Below are 19,726 nucleotides of genomic sequence, written 5' to 3'. Positions count from 1 at the left end.
AAATCATCCCCCAAACCTCCCCCAAATCAAGGGAACCCTGGGTACTTCACTGCCTCAATGCCTGTTGCATCCACCTATACTGAAGTGTGAAAGCCTGTAAATAGGGATCACATCATCCTGGGCCTCCTCTCACAGACCTCTGAGTTCCAAAAAGAAGCAATAAGCAAGCTACCAAGACTGATTTGAGGAAAATGTATGCAAAACTGTAGCTTTCTACCAGCCCACACAGAAAAAACAAGTAAGAAGCACTCTTAATGTATCTCTCCTTTACAGATACATAAAAGTTAGCTGAAGAGCTGTGCTCACCTTGAAAGGGATTGACCATCTCCTTTCCCTACCAGAATTCCTTCCTTTTTATTCCCAAGTTTCCCTTTTACTACAGAGTTTGGAAAAGAAAAGTTTGTTAGTGGGAGTGACGGAGTCCATTAACTATTTTTGACAGTGAACATAAATCTTCCGTGGATATTCTGGATCCTAATTAAATTAAAATCATTCCTGTTCCGAGGGAAAGTTCACACACCCTCCCCATTCTATATATATTTCGTAAGAAATCCAACTTCGAGATGCATATTCTTTACCTTTTGACAGTATTTCTTCCCTGACTCGCTGCTTCTCCACTGCTGCTTCCATTCCTTCTTTTGATGCTCTGAACCTCCTGGAACGCTGCTGGTTCATTTTAGCACGCGGTGCCTGAAAACATTATTTCATAGTCATGTGATGCTATTGGAAATATGTCCAACTAAATCTGTACATTATTTTCAATCAGTTGTCCTTATAAAAATAGTATACTAAAGTGGAAAAATAATATACATTATCCTTTCATAACAGATAATAACTCCTGAGAACTTAAATTTTGGACCAAGAGCCTAAAAGCTGACCTCAGTCAGGTGAGTGACATGTCAAACAGACAAACATCCTAAGAAGCCACTTAATACTGCAGAGCCCACAACCCAATGCCACTTCCACTGGGTTATAGTCCTTCAAGGCACCCAAGAACAGCAGCTCACTTTATTCAAAGACCCAGCCAGCATGTGATGAGTAGTTACTAGTACATAAAGACTGGGAAGACCTTACATCCATGCCTAAAAGGAAGGATGGTCTCCACATGGGATTCACCATGCCCCATGAAAGCAACAGAAAACTACTTCTTAATCTGTAGGACCTCAAGGCACTTCTATTTTTTTTTTTTTTTTTTAACGTTTATTTATTTTTGAGACAGAGAGAGACACAGCACGAACAGGGGAAGGTCAGAGAGAGAGGGAGACACAGAATCTGAAACAGGCTCCAGGATCTGAGCTGTGAGCACAGAGCCCGACGCAGGGTTCGAACTCACAGACCGCGAGATCATGACCTGAGCTGAAGTCGGACATGTAACCAACTGAGCCACCCAGGCGCCCCAAGGCACTTCTATTTTGTATTTCCCACAATAAGGTAGGAATGATTACCACTCCATCTCTACAAAGCAGGTAGAGAGGGAACAAGGTTTTAACAGGCAATACTTTTAAATCACTCTTACCAAATGTAATTTAAAATCACTGTATAAGTTTGAATGAAGTGAACTGGACTCTAAAGTTTTTAAGTTCCTGAACTTCGTTTTGGGGTTGGAAGGAACTCTTGAGTACCCTGTCTACATAAAATAAATTATTTTAAATTCTCTTTAAATAGTTCCCTTTCCTACAAAATAGTTCTATTTTGTATTAAAACTATTAAATTCTCTTTAAATAGTTCCCTTTCCTACACCTAATCTAAGTACCAAGTTCTTTGATCTACATTTATATTTAAACAAAACCATGTTATAGACACGAGTGAACAAACATGCAGACAGACATACAGACATACAGACACTCATACAGATATGCACATAGTTTATACTTGACCTAGCAGTTAAGGATACACTGGATGTAAACTGACAGATTTTCTTCAAGAATTTTCACTAATATGAATTAGAATATGCTCCAAATAAGATATTCTTATCTCCTCTATTCTTTATTGCACTTTAACAGAAACTTAATAAGTTATCAAGTAGCTAAGATTTTTCATTGAATAAAGAGAACCTTACAGAAAAGTTCATCTTCTCGTACCCCAAGTTTTCTAGATTTTCAAAATCATTCTATTATCTATTAGGATTACTAAATCTAAAAGAAAGAGAGTCTATTTGTATACAGCTAAATAAATTTTAGGGTTATAATCTACTTTAATTTTCCTTGAACTCTGATATATAATGTGGTCATTTAGAAGCTAAGCTAGCTGGTTTATCATCCTAGGTCAGTAAGTAAGTTACTGCCCTCTTAAAGCATTCTGATGACTGCTCACTGCCTATAAGATAAAACCCAAATTCCTGAAGTAAGGCCTTCTCAAGTCATTGCTCTATTTCCCTTTCTGATCTAAAACACCTATGATTTCCCAAATTTGTCAGTGTGATTAAAGGCATGGCTTTGAGAAATCTGGAAGGTCTTCTTTCTTCCCATCTATTCCAGCAATTCCACTCCCCTCCCCACCTGTTATTCTTTATGCTTCAAGAAATGGGACAAAAGTGGAGCACCTGGGTGGCTCAGTCGGTTAAGCATCAGACTCTTGATTTCAGCTCAGGTCATGATCTCATGGCTGTGAGATTTGGGCTCTGCACCAAGTGTGGAACCTGCTTAGGATTCTCTCTTTCTCTCCCTCTACCTCTCCCTCAAAATAAATTTAAAAAGGAAAAGGAAGGAAGGAAGGAAGGAAGGAAGGAAGGAAGGAAGGAAGGAAGGCAGGCAGGCAGGCAGGCGGAAAGGAAGGGGAGGAGACAAAAATTACTCCTCTTTCCTAATTCCCTTAGTAGCACTGATTTCCTCTTCCCTCAGCACCCTGCAGGTGTTATCTAGTACCTAAAGCCCACAAGTAAGTAACCTTGCTTATCTCTGTCCTGTTAGTGTTAAGTCCTTCAAAAGCAAGAGCAGTCACCACTAATCCCCAGCATCTCACAATCTGGCACAAAACACTGACAGAACGATCAGGCTGTCTCAAATTCACCACAGTCAACCTTTACTGTTATTTAGCTGACTTTCATTCTACACACTCAAAACCCAGCAAAAACAAAAACAGGATTCTAGGTGAACTTACCACTCCATCTATTGCCATATAAAGAAGTCGTCTTGGTCTCACAATATTGAAAAGCCTGTCAATGTACTCAAAAATCGCAACCATCATTTCATCCTCATTTTTCGGGGCTGGCCTAGAAGGACAAGCAGACGGTGTCATTTAATACAGTACTCCTCTGTAACTTTTAGTACCAGTGACAAAAATGGGTTACGTACTTGTCTTCAGGATGAGTACAGGGATGGATGATTCCATTCATATCCAAATAGAGATTATCAAACTCCACATCATTTGGATTTGGTTTACTGGCATCAACAGGAATCTTGACACCATTGCATTCTTTTGGCTATGAGGAAGTGATAAGAGTAGTTTGATTGTTCAAGTCTAAAATTAACACATCCTAGGGTCAGTATGAACCCATGTTTCACCTCTGAATTGGAAACAAAACACTTTAAGTCATCTTTACATTGTAAGATGTTATTTTACTCCTTGAAGCAAATTGAAGCAGATATTTTGTCTGTGGAAAGTGGGCAGCTATCAAACTCTCAAATCATTCAAGTGTCCAAGTGAGAAACCCTGGGAGTCATCTTAGAATTCTTTTCCCTTCCCACCCATTATCAGAAAGTCCTGTCAATTTAACCCAAAAGATGCCTCTCCACTTCATTTCCTCTCAGCCCCACTGCCATGGCTGTCACTGCATCACTCACCTCAAAGATCTGAATGGCCTTCATATGGACTGCTTCACCCTTAGACTCTCCTGTCTCCAGGCAACCCCACAAGCGGTCAGAGTTTTCATTCTAAAGTACGAATGTGGCTGCATCTTCATCTTGCCTGAGGTTTTCAATGATTCCCAAGTACAGACCAATGAGCCTGGACTCTTATTAGCTTTCTGTCCTACCAAAGTACCATTCAGACCAACCCTATCTCTTCTAAGTTCCTGGAAAACCCTCATGCATCCCTCAGTGCCTCTGCACACTGCTTCTCCTTCTGCCTCCATACCAACACCCACTTCCTGAAACCTTATTAATTTTCCACGGTCTAGACTGCGATCGAATGTCACTTACTTTATAACTCTTTGGACAGATCTCTCAGAAAACTGCTCCTCCTTCTGTATTTCCTCAGAATTTTGCTTATTCACTTGTAGCACTTCCATGGTTTTACAATTAGTCATTCTAACTCAACTACACTGTGAGTTCTTAAAAAGATAAGCACTACATCTTACTCACTCCTGGAGGCACTCAATTGTATCTTTGTAATTAATACTACCTTTGTTTTTTTTTCTAACAGTTTCAGCAAATGATAAAAATGAGACCATATGAAATCACTGTTAATAAAATCATTTTTTAAAAAGTTCCGTAACACACATAAAACATCATTTGTAATAGCAAAAAAACGTGAACTTAAAAGCCCATCATGTACATGCTACATCATGGATGAACCTCAAAAACATTCTGCTAAGTGGAAGTCAGTCAGTCACAAAAGACCACAGAAGATTCCATTTATATGAAAAATCCAGAATAGATAAATCTATAGAGACAGAAATAGAGGAGTTTCAATCTGAGGGTGGGGCAAGGTTGAGGGAGATAGGAAATGAATGCAAATGGGGACAGCATTTCTTTGGAGAGTGATACAAATGTTCTAAAATAGATAATGTTGACTGTTACACAATTCTGTATATAAACCAAACCACTGAACTGTACACTTTAAATAGGTAAACTTTATGGTATATAAATTACATCTCGAAACTATTTAAAAAAAAAGAAATAAAAATGAAAGGTCAACTTAATTAGGGGGAAAAAAGAGCCCACAGAATGGATTATGTGGATGTCCATATACTAAATGCCAGACACAAGTGAGATTCAAAAAATAGGGCAGGATGGTCACAAGTATATTGCTGGGCCAAAAACAAACAAAAAACAAAACCAAAAACACCAAGCTGCAGAAGAATATATATATAGTACCATTTATAGAAAGGTATAAAACAGACTAATTATTGGTATTGTTCAGGGTTGACAGTCTGAAAAATGCAGGGAGGAGCTCTTGCCAAGAAGTGGGAGAACACAAGGGGCTCCAAGCCCAGAGGGGAGCTCAAGGGACAGCCTCTAGATGATCCATCAGCACCAGCAGCAGTAACAGCTGGGAGGCTCACTCAGACCCTTCACTACCCCCTCGCTTACACTCAGGCTCCACAAGGACCAGGCAAGATGGGTGCTTGAGAGGAAGGGCAATGCAGTACCCTGGCTGATCAGTGGGTCCCTGGAGGAACAAGGGGCACACCCACCCAGAGGGCTGGCAGTCTAGGCAGTTGTGCCTAGCAGGATGCCCACTCCTCCTCCACTTCATGGAGAAAGGAGTATATACATTCTAAACAGGCAGTTGATAAATTATCCTATATTTGATAAAAATGTCAAGGAATCAAGATAAATATACTTTAAAAAGTAAAGATGATACAAATACACAAATAGTGAGTCCGTATAAAAATACATTCCATAAGCTTTAATGTAAACCCGTCAAAAAAAATTTCATACCAACCTTACAAGTCTTTCTGGCTCCTCAAATGTGAGGCAGAAACCACTACTGTTAGTCATAGTTAAGTAGATGTATTTTTGTTTAAGCCTGCATAGCATTTAACAGCAACATCAGAAAAATCGTGAATTACGCCTTAGATTCCCCTGTATTGAAAGTTCCCACTATTGAAGTCAAATACCACACTACAGAACTGAGTTTTAGACTCCACTAGTTAGATTTCCTAAACCAGCTAGTTTGCAGGAGAGAACCAGGGAATAAGATGGCTGAGACAAATACCCAATTTAATCTCAAAAACTAATCCCTGGAAGGATCCAGTGTGACTGCATTAGTTTGTAGAGAAATTTATGACCCAGGGCACTGCTGAAACTGACAGAGTAATGGGCCATAATTAGTAAAGTTTAACTGTTGGGTGTGATCAGATAGATGGGAGAGAGCCCTACCTGTACCACGGTCAGCTCAGGGTGGTTATGGGCGTGCCCCAAACTGCACCTCCCCAAGGAGCAATATTAGATGCATAATGCCATGAGAAAGAAACATAGCTCACTACAATAAGCTAGCTAGTAAATACACAAGGAACACACAAGCCCTGGAATGGGGAAGGGAGGAGGCACCAGTACCTAGAAAGTGCTATATTATCTAAAATGTCCTGTTTGCAGCAAAAAATTACTAGGCATGTAGAAAAATAGACCAAGTATGAGCCATACGCCAGGAAAAAGGCAGGCAGCAAAAACTGCCTGTGAAAGTGTCCACATGTCACATTTAACAGAAAAGATTTTAAAATAGCTATCATAAATATGTTTGTAGAACTTGAGAGGAGTATGCCAATAATGTTAAAATGTCCACACCATCCAAAGCAATCTACAGATTTAATGCAATCCCTGTCAAAATGCCAACATTTTTTACAGAGCTAGATAGGAATCACAGAAGATCCCAAATAGCCAAAGCAATTTTAAGATAGACTAAGAAAGCTTCAGGTATCACAATCCCAGATTTCAAGATATACTTACAAAGTGATAGTAATCAAAACAATATGGTACTGTCACAAAAAGACATATAAATCAGTGGAACAGAAGAGAGTCCAGAAATAAACCTATGCATATACAGTCAATTAATATATGACAAAGAAGGCAAGAATATACAATTGAGAAAAGACAGTCTCTTCAACAAATGGTGTTAGGAAAACTGGCAGCTACATGCAAAAAATGAAATTGGACCACTTTCTTACACCTCACACTAAAATAAACTCAAAATCGATTAAGGACCTAAATGTGAGATCTGAAACCATAAAACTCCTGGAAGAAAACACTGGCAGTAATTCTTTGACACTGGTTGCAAAAAACAGTTTTTTAGATATGTCTCCTCAGTAAAAGGGCAACAAAAGCAAAATTAAACTACTGGGCGGGGGTTGGGGGTGGCTGGGCATTGCCTGGATGGCTCAGATGGTTAAGCATCTGACTCTTGGTTTCAGCTCAGTTCATGATCTCAGTTTGTGAAAAAGTGAAAGTCAATGGATGGGGAAAGATACCATGCAACAGCAACCACAAGAAAACTAGAATGGTTATTATACTAGTTATCAGACAAACTTTAAAACAAAAGAAGTTACCAGAAATAGTGATATTTTATGGTGGTAAGATGGTCAATCCATCAAGAAAATGTAATAATTAAAAACATACATGCATAGGGGTGCCTGAGTGGGTCAGTGGGTTAAGTGCCCAACTCTAGATTTTGGCTCAGATCATGATCTCCTGGTTTGTGAGATCAAGTCTCTCGTGGAGCAATGACAGCATGGACCTGCTTGGGATTCTCTCTCCTTCTCTCTTTGCCTCTCCCCCACTTGCACACACTCTGCACATGCTCTCTTTCAAACTAATAAAAATTAAAAAAAAAAAAAAAGTGTGCAACTAATAACAGAGCATCAAAATACATGAAGCTTTCCAAACCCAATGCAAGAAAGGAATAAAGATTACAGCTGGAATAAGTGAAATAAAGACTAAAAAATCAATAGAACAGACCAATGAATGAATCCCTCTCCTCTGCACCTCCCCTGCTCACTATCTCTTTCTCAAAATAAATAAATAATAAACATTTAAAAACGAAAAACTACTGGGACTATACCGAAGTGTCTGCACAGTGAAGCAAACCATCAACAAAACAAAAAGGCAACCTACTTTATAGAAGACATTTACAAGTGATACATCCTATAAGGGATTAATATCCAAAATATATGAAGAACTTATGCAACTCAGCACCAAAAAAACCCAAATAGTCCAATTTAAAAATAGGCAGAAGACCTGAATAGACATTTTCCAAAGAAAGAATACAAATGGCCAACAGACACGTGAAAAGATGCTCGACATCACTAATTATCAGAGAAATGCAAATCAAAATCACAATGAGATATCATTTCATACCAGTCAGAATGACTAAAACCAACAACACAAGAGATAAACAAGTGCTGGCGAGGATGTGGAGAAAAAGGAACCTTGTGTACTCTTAGTGAGAATGCAAATTGGTATAGCCACTGTGGAAAACAGTATGGAGGTGCCTCAAAAAATTAAAAACAGAATTACCATATGATCCAATTAATTCCACTAGTGGGTATTTACCAAAGAAAACAGAAACACTAATTCAAAAAGATATATGTACCCCTACATTTACTGCAGCATTATTTACAACAGCCAAGTATGGAAGTGAACTGACTGTCCATCCATAGATTAATGGATAAAGAAGTTGTGGTATACATACACAATGAGATATTACCTGGCCATTAAAAAAAAACGAGATCTTGCCATTTGTAACAACATGATGGACCTAGAGGGTAAAATGCCAAGTGAAATGAGTCAGACAGTGCAAGACAAATACCACAGGATTTCACTCATTTGTGGAATTTAAGAAACAAATGAACAAAGACAAAAAGACAAAAAAAAACCCCACTCAAATACAGGAACAAACTGGTGGTTGCCAGAGAGAGGTGGATGAGGGGATGAGTAAAACATATAAAGGGGGTTAAGAATGCTCTTATCCTAATGAGCACTGAGTAATGTATACAATTGTTGAATCACACTGTACACACGAAACTAATACAACACTGTATGTTACCTATACTTCCATTAAAAAATAAAAGAGGGGCGCCTGGATGGCTCAGTCAGTTAAGCATCTGACTACTGATCCCAAGTCAGGCCCTGATATCAGGATCCTGAGTTCAAGCCCCACGTTGGGTTCCACATTAAGCGTAAAGCCTACTTAAAAAATAAATAGAATAGAATAAAATAAAACAAAATAAAAAGCTATTGTAAAAAATACTTTTTAAATACATGAAGCTTTTTAAAAAATTTTTTTTGAGAGATAATTCAAAATATGTTCTCCAACCACAATGAAATGAAAATAACAGAGGAAAACTTGGCAAATTCATAAACGTGGAAATTACACAACACACTCGTGAACAACCAATGGGTTGAAGAAATTAAAAGAGAAATCAGAAGATAATTTGAGATGAATGAAAATGAAGATACAACATACCAAAACTTATGCTATAGAGCCAAAGCAGTGTTCAGAGGAAAATTTATAGCCGTAAATGTCTATATTAAGACAGACCTCAAATCCATAACCTAAACTTCCACCATAAGAGACTAGAAAAACAATTGCAAATTAAACCCAAAGACAGCCAGAAAAAATTACATTATAGCAGACATTAACAAAACACAAAATAAAGAGAAAAAAAAAATCTATGAGACCAAAGTTGTTTTTTTCAAAAGATCAACAAAATTGACAAATGTTTAACCAGTTTGACCTAGAAAAAGAGATTCAAATTACTAGAATCAGAAACAAAAGAGGACATTACTGACAACTTTACAGAAACAAAAACTATCATAAATGGTACACCAACAAATTAAATAACTTAGATGAGATGCACAAGTTAACAGAAAAACTACAAAAATGACACAAGAAATAATCTCAATAAACCTACAATATGAGGTAAAACCAGTAATAAAAATATACCCACAAAGAAAAGTCCAAGTCTGGATGGTTTCTTCACCGAATCCTACCAAACATTCAAAGAATTAACCCTAATTCTTCACGAATTCTTCCAAAAAACAAAAAAGGAAGAATCACTTTCCAACACATTTTATGAGGCCAATGTTATCCTGATACCAAAACTAGACAAAGACACCACAAGAAAACAAAACTACTGGTTTTGTAAGAGACTAGTATCTCTTACGATGTAAAAGTCAACAAAATATCAGCAAACTGAATCTAGCAATACATAAAAATAATTACACACCATTACCAAATGGGATTTATCCTAGCAATGCAAAGTTGGTTTAACATAAAAAAATCAATTAAAGCAATACGTCACAAGAGTGGAATGAAAGACAAAAATAACATGACCATCTCATTACATACAGAATAAGCATTTGAGAAAATCCAATACCCTTTCGTGATAAAAACAAAAACCAAATGACCACTCAACAAACTAGAAAGTAAGTAGAAAGTAATAGAAAGTAAGTTCCTTCTATAAAGGGCATCTATAAAAAAGCTGTTAACATATTAAATGGTGATGAAGTAGTTGGTTTCCCTTTAAAGTCAAGAACAAGGCAAGGATGTCCTTTGTCATTTGTATTCTAAATTGTCATGGAGGTTTCACTCAGGGCAATTAAGCAAGAAAAATAAAAAGAGCACCTATATTGGAAAGGAGGAAATAAAACTATCTGTTTGCATGATGTGACCTTGTATATAGGAAATCCTAAGGACTTTGCTAAAAAACTATTAGAATATATGAGTTCAGCAAGGTTACAGGATATGATATTAAAAAAAATACTTTCTGCACACTTGTAATGAACTCAGAAATAAGAACACAATTCTATTCATAACAGTATCCAAAAGCTAGAACTAAAATTAACCAAAGAAATATAAAGTCTGTACTCTGATGTGGATTCTAAAATTCATATGGAATTACAAGGAAGCCAGAATATACAAAATAATCCTCAAAAAGAATACATTGGAGGACTTATACTTCCTGATTTTAAAATTTACTACAAAGCAACGGTAACAAAGACAGCATGGTACTGGTACAAGGATAAACATAGAGATCAACAGAATAGAAATGAAAGACCAGAAATAAACCCATACACTTATGGTCAACTGATTTTTAAAAAGGGTGTCAAGACCATTCAATTAGGAAAGAATAGTTCTCAACAAATGGTGCTGTAACTATTGGATAGTTTATTCATGCAAAAGAATGAAGTTAGACCCATGCAAAAGTTTACTCAAAATGGATGATACACCTAAATTTAAGAGCTAAAACTTAAAACTATAAAACTCTCAGGAGAAAACACAGACATAAATCTTCATGACCTTGGATTTGGCAATGGATTCTTTGATATGACACCAAAAGTGCAAGCAACTAGACTTCATCAAAATTAACAACTTCATGCTTCAAAGTGTACTGTCAAGAGAGTGGAAAGACAATCCAAAATGGGGAAAAAGATTTGCAAGTCATATATCTATTAAGGGGCTTGTGTTCAGAACATGTATTCTAAAAACTCTTATAATTCAGTCAAAAGACAACCCAATTTAAAAACAGGCAAAGAACAGGAATAGACTTTTCTCCAAAGAAGATATACAAATGGCCAACATGCACATGAAAAGATGCTCAGTATCATTCAGTCCTAATGGAAACACAAATCAAAACTACAGTGAAATACCACTTCATACCCACTAGAATGGCCAAAATAAAAAAGTCAGATAAGAAATGTTAGCCACAATGTGGAGAAACTAGAACCCTGAAACACTGCTGGTGGTAATTAAAATGTTGCAGCCACTTTGGAAAATAGTCTGGCAGTTCCTCAAATAACCAAACACAGAGTTACCACGTAGCCCAGGAATTCTAAGTATATACCTGTGAAAACATGTCCACACAGAAACCTGTACACAAACGTAGCACATTAGTCACAAAAGTCAAAAGGTGGAAACAAACCAAATGTCCATCAACACACAAATGGATAAATAAAATGTGGTATATGTATATATCCACACAATGAAGCATTATTTACTCATAAAAAAGAATGAAGTACTGATACATGATACAACATGGATGTACCTTGAAAACCTAGTAAATGAAAGAAGTCAGCCAGAAAAAACACATACTGTATGATTCCATTCACATGAAAGGCACAGTAGAGAAATCTAGAGACAGAAAATAGCTTAGTGGTTGCTTAGGGATAGGAGTAGTAGGGGCAGGGAATAGTGGGTTGGTAGCTATAGGGTACAGGTTTCTTTCTGAAGTGATGAAAATGTTCTAACACTGTGGCGACGGTTGCCCACATCCGTGAATATATACAAAAAACGCACCGAATTCTAAATTTTAAATGGGTGAATTGTATGGTATGTGAATCATATCTAAATAAAGCTGCCTAAAAACGTAGTCATCTCCCCCCAAAATATTACACTGATGAAAAGTGAATGCAGAGTCAGGGACCAATAGCCTCCTTAATTATTGTCCTTCCTGCCCTTAAAGTAGTGCCTGTCATAAAAAAAAGTATTCACTCAATCATACAGAAGAGAAAAAAAGCAGGGTAGGAAACCTGGATTTCACTATGTGAAAACAGAGCACAATTTTACACTACACAAGAGTTAGACACAAAAATATCCCCACTTTTACCTGGGCATACAAACTCCTGAAACTTAATTTAGCAATAAAATTTTGAAATATCAAGTGTTTCTGTACAAAGCAATGTTTGAAGCACTTATATTAAAGTGATTTAATTCACACAACCACCCTGTGTGATATACATACCACTGATCTTCATTATTCATGAATTTCGTATTTGCAAATTCACCTCCTTACTAAACATTTTTTGGTAACCCCCAAATCAGTATTTGCAGCACTCCCACATTCATTCACAAACATTAGCAGAGCGGTAAAAAATCTGAGTCCACCAACATGCACATTCCCAACTGAGGTCAAACAAGGCAACACTCTGCCTGGTTTCAGCTCTCACACAGAAATGACCAGACTGTAGGGAGCAGTGCAGTGGAATGCAAGAAGCACTAATTCTTTAGACTTTAGGAGAGTTTAAGGCACTTTTTCAAGATGAGAAATCTAATGAACAGAGGACTGTATAAGCCAAGGATGCAAAGTGAAGAAACTGATGGCTGAATGAATAAAGTGTAGTTAAAAAGTCAAAAGAAGAGAAAAAATGAAATCATAAAAAATACTCAATCCAAAAGAAGCAGAGGAATTGGAAGATGGAAACAAGGACCAGATGAGTCAGAAAACATGACAAATTTAAATCTAACCATACACGTAAATATCCTAAGTGCCTCGCTTACAAGGTAGACACTAGAAAAAGCAGTTCCTCAAAAGGTAAAAGGAATTACCAAAAGATCCAGCAATTCCACTCATAAGTATACACCCCAAAGAACTGACAGTAGGGACCACTTATGGACATCTACCTTAAGCTCTGATATGTATACAGATCATTGTACACCAATGTTCACAGCAGCATTATTCACAGTAGTTAAAAGGTAAAAATAACCCAAGCGTCCAAACAAAATGTGATATATACATACAATGGGTATTAGCCTGAAAAAGGAACGAAATTCTGATACATGCAAACATGTGTAAATCTTGAAAACACTATGCTAAGTGATAACCAGACACAAAATGAAAAGTGTATGATTCCATTTACATTAGGTACGTAAAGTAGGCAAATTCTTAAGACAGGAAGTAGGGGAGGAGGAAGTACAGAGAATTATTGTTTAATGGGTACAGAGTTTCTGTTTGGGATGATGCAAAAGTTATAGAAATTAATAATGACAATACTTTCATAATATTGTGAATATACTTAATGCTACTGAATTCTACACTTAAAAATGGTTAAAATGGCAAGTTTTATGTTACGTGTATTTTGCCACAATAAAAAAGGGGCAGATATCATCAAATTGCATTAAAAAACACGACCCAACTGTATGTTGCCTATAAACACAAACACTTTATTTTTTTGTTTTTGTTTTTGTTTTTTTTATTTTTATTTTATTTTTTTTATTTTTTTAATATATGAAATTTACTGTCAAATTGGTTTCCATACAACACCCAGTGCTCATCCCAAAAGGTGCCCTCCTCAATACCCATCACCCACCCTGCCCTCCCTCCCACCCCCCATCAACCCTCAGTTTGTTCTCAGTTTTTAACAGTCTCTTATGCTTTGGCTCTCTCCCACTCTAACCTCTTTTTTTTTTTTTTTTTTCCCTTCCCCTCCCCCATGGGTTTCTGTTACGTTTCTCAGGATCCACATAAGAGTGAAACCATATGGTATCTGTCCTTCTCTGTATGGCTTATTTCACTTAGCATCACACTCTCCAGTTGCATCCATGTTGCTACAAAAGGCCATATTTCATTTTTTCTCATTGCCACGTAGTATTCCATTGTGTATATAAACCACAATTTCTTTATCCATTCATCAGTTGATGGACATTTAGGCTCTTTCCATAATTTGGCTATTGTTGAGAGTGCCGCTATAAACATTGGGGTACAGGTGCCCCTATGCATCAGTACTCCTGTATCCCTTGGATAAATTCCTAGCAGTGCTATTGCTGGGTCATAGGGTAGGTCTATTTTTAATTTTCTGAGGAACCTCCACACTGCTTTCCAGAGCGGCTGCACCAATTTGCATTCCCACCAACAGTGCAAGAGGGTTCCTGTTTCTCCACATCCTCTCCAGCATCTATAGTCTCCTGATTTCTTCATTTTGGCCACTCTGACTGGCGTGAGTAAACACAAACACTTTAAATATAAAGACACAAAGAGACTAAAAAAGAGTGGAAATAGACCATGCTACCCTAGTCTGAAGATCTGGCTATCTTAATATTGAACAAAGATTTCAGAGCAAAGAATATTACCAGGGATAAAAAAGATAATTTTATGATGATAAAAGAGCATATTCATTGAATACATAACAATGTTAAGCATTTATGCACCTTATAAAAAAGCTACAAAATGCAAGGAGCAAAAACCAACAGAACTGAAACAAGAACAGACAAATCCAAATAATTATATATACCAGGAGATTTCCATGCTCCTATCAAGTAACTGAAAGGACAAAATCAGTAAATGTTATTCAAGTCTTCCATGTCCCATCAACCAGAATGATAACATTTATAGAACACTCCATTCAACAACAGCAGAACCTGTATCTCTTTTAAGGCAAAATGACATTTACCAAGACCAGACTCTGGGCCATAAAACAAAGCAAATAAACTTTAAAAGGACTAAAATTATGCGAAGTATGTTCTCTGACAGCGAACTAAATTAGAAATCAAGAACAGAAAAAAATGTCTGGAAATCCCCAATATTTGAAAACTAAGTAACACTGTTATAAATAACTAATGGGCCAAAGAAGCCAAAGAGTCTATTAGAATGTTACTGAATGAAAATGAAAAACAGTATCTCAATATTTGCGGTATGTAAGGTAGCAGGCACTCCATACCTGCATGAGAAGAAACAATGTATCAAAGCAATGATATACAATTGTAGAAAAGGAAAACTTAGAGACACCAGGGTTGATTAAAGATTCACAAGGCAGGGGCGCCTGGGTGGCTCAGGCTGTTAAGCATCTTACTGTAGCTCAGGTCATGATCTCCAGGTCCGTGAGTTTGAGCCCTGCGTTGGGCTCTGTGCTGACAGTTCAGAGCCTGGGGCCTGCTTCAGATTCTGTGCCTCCCTCTCTCTTGGCCTCTTCCCCACTCGTGCTGTCTCTCTCACTCTCAAAAATGAATGTTTTAAAAAAAATTAAAAAAAAAGATTGGCAACAGGGAGGGGTTTTAAGGAGAAAAAACAAAGGGGCAGATGGAATGTCTTAAAGTTATGTTTACTTGTGGTGATGGTTTCATAGACGTACACATTTGTCAATCTATTAAACTGTATACTTTAAATATGCACAGTTTGCCGTAGGTCAATTACACCTCAATAAAGCTGCAAAAGGGAGAGGGGAAGTGGAGAACAGAGAGAAAAGAAAAATCAATCAGAGGACCAGTATCCAGAATTCAGAGGGCTGAGGAAAAGGCCAAGAAAAAAAAAAATCAAAGAGCATTCTCTAGAACTGAAGAACACAAGTGTCCAGACTCAAAGTCAACCAAGTACTGCTCAAAATGAATTTAATTTAAAAAAAAAAACCTGTACATAATCATGAAAGCTTACACTACCAAAGATAAAGATTTTTTAAAAATCCAGAAAGAAAAATAGATCAACTACAAAAGAATAAAAGCAGAACATAGAAATAAAGAACGTGGTCTTTCCCAGTTGACACTGGCTTTAAACACCCATTAGCCAAGTGACCTTGAGTGCTCTGTGCTTCAGTTTTCTCACCGGTAGTAAGTAATAATAATAAGCAGTAGCAATCATATGGTTATTATGAGGATTTAATAAACTTCTCTGTATAGTGCCTTGAACAGCACTTAGTACATGTAAAACACTACATAAGTATTGGTTAAATAAGTAAATCACATTAACATCGAATTTCTCATCAACAACAATGAATGACAGAAGTCAAAAGAACAATGCTTTCAAAGTTTTGAGGGAAACAAAATTTCAAATTCAAACTATGCTTAGCTAATGATGTGTACAAGGATAGAATGGCCTCAGAAAACTCACATCTCACATAACATTTCTTAAGAATTCAACTAAAAATAAAAACCAAGGAAGGATTTAAGCCAACAAAGATGATGACCAGAAAACTACCTCCAACAGAAGAAAGGAATTTTTAAAAATCTCAAGAAGCAGTTTTCCAGCAAGCCTAAATAAATAACCAGGTGTGACAGCACAGAAATAAAAGACCTCAAAAAGCAGTCTCCAAGAAGAGGACTTGATAGAATACCTGAGACAACCGGCAGTTTGGATGAGGAACCATATAAACAGGAAAAGAGAGAAGCAACTTAGCAACACTAAGACAAAAGTAGCACATAACCTAAATCAGCATCGTGACAATAATCGACAACACTTTTTGATTTTTTCAGCTTTTAAAACAAACCAGTATAGCCAATGCCCTGACAATTTAATTTTGGATGCCAATAAGGGAAAAATGTAGCTGACAGGCTTGGGGTAAAGAATAAGGGCAGCAGGGGTAGAAAAGCTAATACTTAAGCTTAGATGATGAAAACTCAAGGTATACTTTATATAGGAGAGCCAATAAAAAAAAAAGGCATATTAAAGCTATCAAGTTTACCCATAGAAGAAACATGGTGACGTACTAATATTAGAAGGGGGGGGGGGCAGGGGGGGTGCTGCATGAGCGCCTAAACCCTCATCTATCACAGCTGGAATTCCACAGCTAGATCCAAAACAAATAAATCAGGTATAAACATGATACTTAGAACGAAAACACTTAAAAGTGGTTATCACTGCAGAGTAGAAACGGAGTAAGATCCAAGTTAGTAAAGCTTGATGAAAGTTTTAAAAACAAAGGAAATGAGCATTCGGTTTAACAGTTTCTCTGACAAAAACACAAGGAATATCATCAAAACAAAGCTTTCGATTCCTCCTTGGATAGAAAATCAGCAAAAATCAAGACCTCAACAGCTTTAGCAAAAGAAATGTTTTCACAGTGACGGATGCGTACTTCCTTCAAAAACGAAGGGGTGAGAAGCATGATGTGTCCCTGAATCTTCCCAATCCAGAAATTCTAATTCAGAGTACAAAACCAAACTTGGACTGGAAACACGGAAACAGTAAACACAAAACTAAAGAATGAGCACAAGTCTACATGTATATTAACAAAGTAACAACAAAAAGTGTATTGTTCGAGTGCACTCAGGAATTCCGAAAATTTTTACAAGCATACTGCCTAGAGAAGGGGGCACTTATCAGACTTCTATCTTGTCCTAGACGTTTCTAAGGTGCTGCTTTCGACGTAGGGTTAAACAGCAACAAATAGCCTCTCACACTAGGAGAAAACCTTTCTGTCACGAACAGTAAACAAAAATCCGCCGCCGGGTATTACTTTACAAGGCTGTTAAAGGCCGGGATCAGCATCCGTGCAGCCCTAACCAGCTAACTCAACGGACTCGCCAGAAGTGGCCTAAAAGACTTTGAGTCTCTCCAGAAACGACAACGCGCGGTGCCGGAGGAAACAAAGCCATGGGCGGGGCCTTCCGGTCCGGGGGGAGAAAGCGGGCGAGAGAGTAACAGCCCTCCGGCGAGTTCGTATCCCTCTCGGCCCTCGCCCCGCCCCTCCCGCTGGCCCGGGTCCAGATTCTGGGTGCCGGCGCCCAACCGCGTGTCGGGCCACCGCAGTCCGCAGGGCTGAAAGAGCCGCGCGGGACCGAGCACCGTGACCCAGGGGCAGGCGGCGGGCGCCAAGGGCCGCGGCCTAGACGTGCCGGAGCGCCAGGCTTTAGCGGGGTGGCCGTCAGGAGCCTCCTCACCTTTTCTTCCACGCAGTTGACAATGATGGACGGGTACTTGCGGCTGAGCCAGCGAAAGAAAGCCGGGACTCCCATAGCAGCTGCCCAGCTCGGAGGCGGCCGCCGGACCCGCGGACGAACGTAACCAGAGACACAAGCAGCAGCGGCAACCGCGGGCACTAGCACTTCCTCCCACGTGCGCGCCGGCGACAGGAAGTGACGTCACGGCTGCGCCGCTTGGTGCGTAAACTGGCCTGTTGTTGGGGGCGGGGTTCGGCCGCCGGCCGGAAGGTGAAGGGGGTGGCCCTGCTGGGTTCACAGCCCTTGCGGTCGGTGGGGCCAGTCCCAGAGCTGTGACGCGTCTGAGTCGTGGGAGGGGCCCAGGCGGTGACTTCGCCGCGGCTCCCGCTGAGCTATCCCGGCTCCCGGGATAGCTGAGTCCTGGCGCTCCGCAGATCCCAGGGGAGCTCTTTGCGGGTTTGATCACCTCTTTCAAACCTATCTCAAGTCACAGTAGAACTACAGCATGTAAACCCACTCGTTATTTCTGCTTCCTGGTTTTTCTCGGTTTTGTGATACTGTACATACCTGGACTATTAAAAGGAGTACTTTTTAATATTATGCCGTCATGATGACTGGTTTGCATAAGTTCACTCTAAATACTTAAAAAAATGGAATGTAACCGGAGTTCAGCATTTAATTCAACTTTCCAGGTACATTTATGAGTGCAATTGCTGATATCTAGTGGGGTTTGTTTTTTGTTTTTGTTTTTTTTTTTTTGAGCGTTTACGTTGTGTTAAAGCATTGGCTAAGGGATTATCTCATCTAATCGTAACTCGAGCCTTAAGGTACTATTATCTTTATGTAACATGAGAAAGTCAATTTGTAGGGGGATTTAGTCACCTGTTTATTCACACAGTTTTTGTTTCAGTCCAACTAAAGATCATGTAATCCTCTATCCTTGCTCTAATAGGATACTTTTATCCTTTGTTTTGTGGTGGCTTCAAATACATTTTTCCAGCATATAAAAAGAGAGGTCTGGAAGAGGAGGTATTTATGTCCATTTGCTCAAGCTTGGAAGTCTCTCTCCCTGGAATCCCCTCTTGGCTCCACAAATCACACTCAATCCTAAAGGCTCACCTCAAGAGGCCACTGAAAGTATTTCTCCTTGCTACCTGGCATGCAATATTCATTGCCCCATCCTCCTCTGTGATCTGATGCCACTTTGTTTAAACTGTTGGTGTGGAAATTAGAGAAATTGTTATCCCATGTTTTACTTAAGAACAGCTGAAACTATTCCAGAGTATTAATGTCTATGGTGAAATCTCTTATGTCTCCTGGAAATAGCTCCTCCTCCTCAAGTATTTGGTTTCCTTGGGAGGTGCTATGTTCTTAGAACTCACACATCATATGGGGGTATGGACAGCTAGGCAAGTTGGGCCATTGAGAGTCCTTGCTGAGCATTTTTGTACTTCGAACCATAAGGAAGGTAAGGCACCCCTCCCATATGGTTGAAAGCTGAAAGATAAGAATGGGATTTATTGCCAGTCTGCAACCAAAGAAGCAGATTTAAGTCCCTGTTTCCGGTGGTTTTTGAATACAGCTAAATCCGTCTTCCTGCAGTTTGGTTGCTAAACCTCTCCTTTAATTCCATGAACCAATAAATTCTTTTCCCCTAAGCTGGTTTGGGCTAAATTCCTATCCCTTGCCAAGGAAATAGTAC

General features: G+C 38.6%; 1 protein-coding gene across 1 annotated transcript in view; it reads right to left on the bottom strand.

The window, feature by feature from the left end:
• Positions 1 to 18,212, bottom strand: part of XRN2 (5'-3' exoribonuclease 2) — a 77,916-nt gene extending 59,704 nt beyond the window's left edge. Inside the window, exons 1-4 of the mRNA XM_042980996.1 lie at positions 18,025 to 18,212; positions 3,294 to 3,421; positions 3,100 to 3,211; positions 579 to 690 (exon numbers count right to left, since the gene is read on the bottom strand). Of these exons, the coding sequence (XP_042836930.1) occupies positions 579 to 690; positions 3,100 to 3,211; positions 3,294 to 3,421; positions 18,025 to 18,099 (427 nt within the window). The 5' untranslated portion in view covers positions 18,100 to 18,212. The remainder of the gene's footprint in view (positions 1 to 578; positions 691 to 3,099; positions 3,212 to 3,293; positions 3,422 to 18,024) is intronic.
• Between the last annotated feature and the right edge of the window lie 1,514 nt (positions 18,213 to 19,726).

This window comes from Panthera tigris, chromosome A3 (assembly GCF_018350195.1).
Source record: "Panthera tigris isolate Pti1 chromosome A3, P.tigris_Pti1_mat1.1, whole genome shotgun sequence".
NCBI lineage: Eukaryota > Metazoa > Chordata > Mammalia > Carnivora > Felidae > Panthera > Panthera tigris.
The sequence above is the reverse complement of the archived record's forward strand: the minus strand, read 5'-3'. Positions and strand labels throughout refer to the sequence as shown.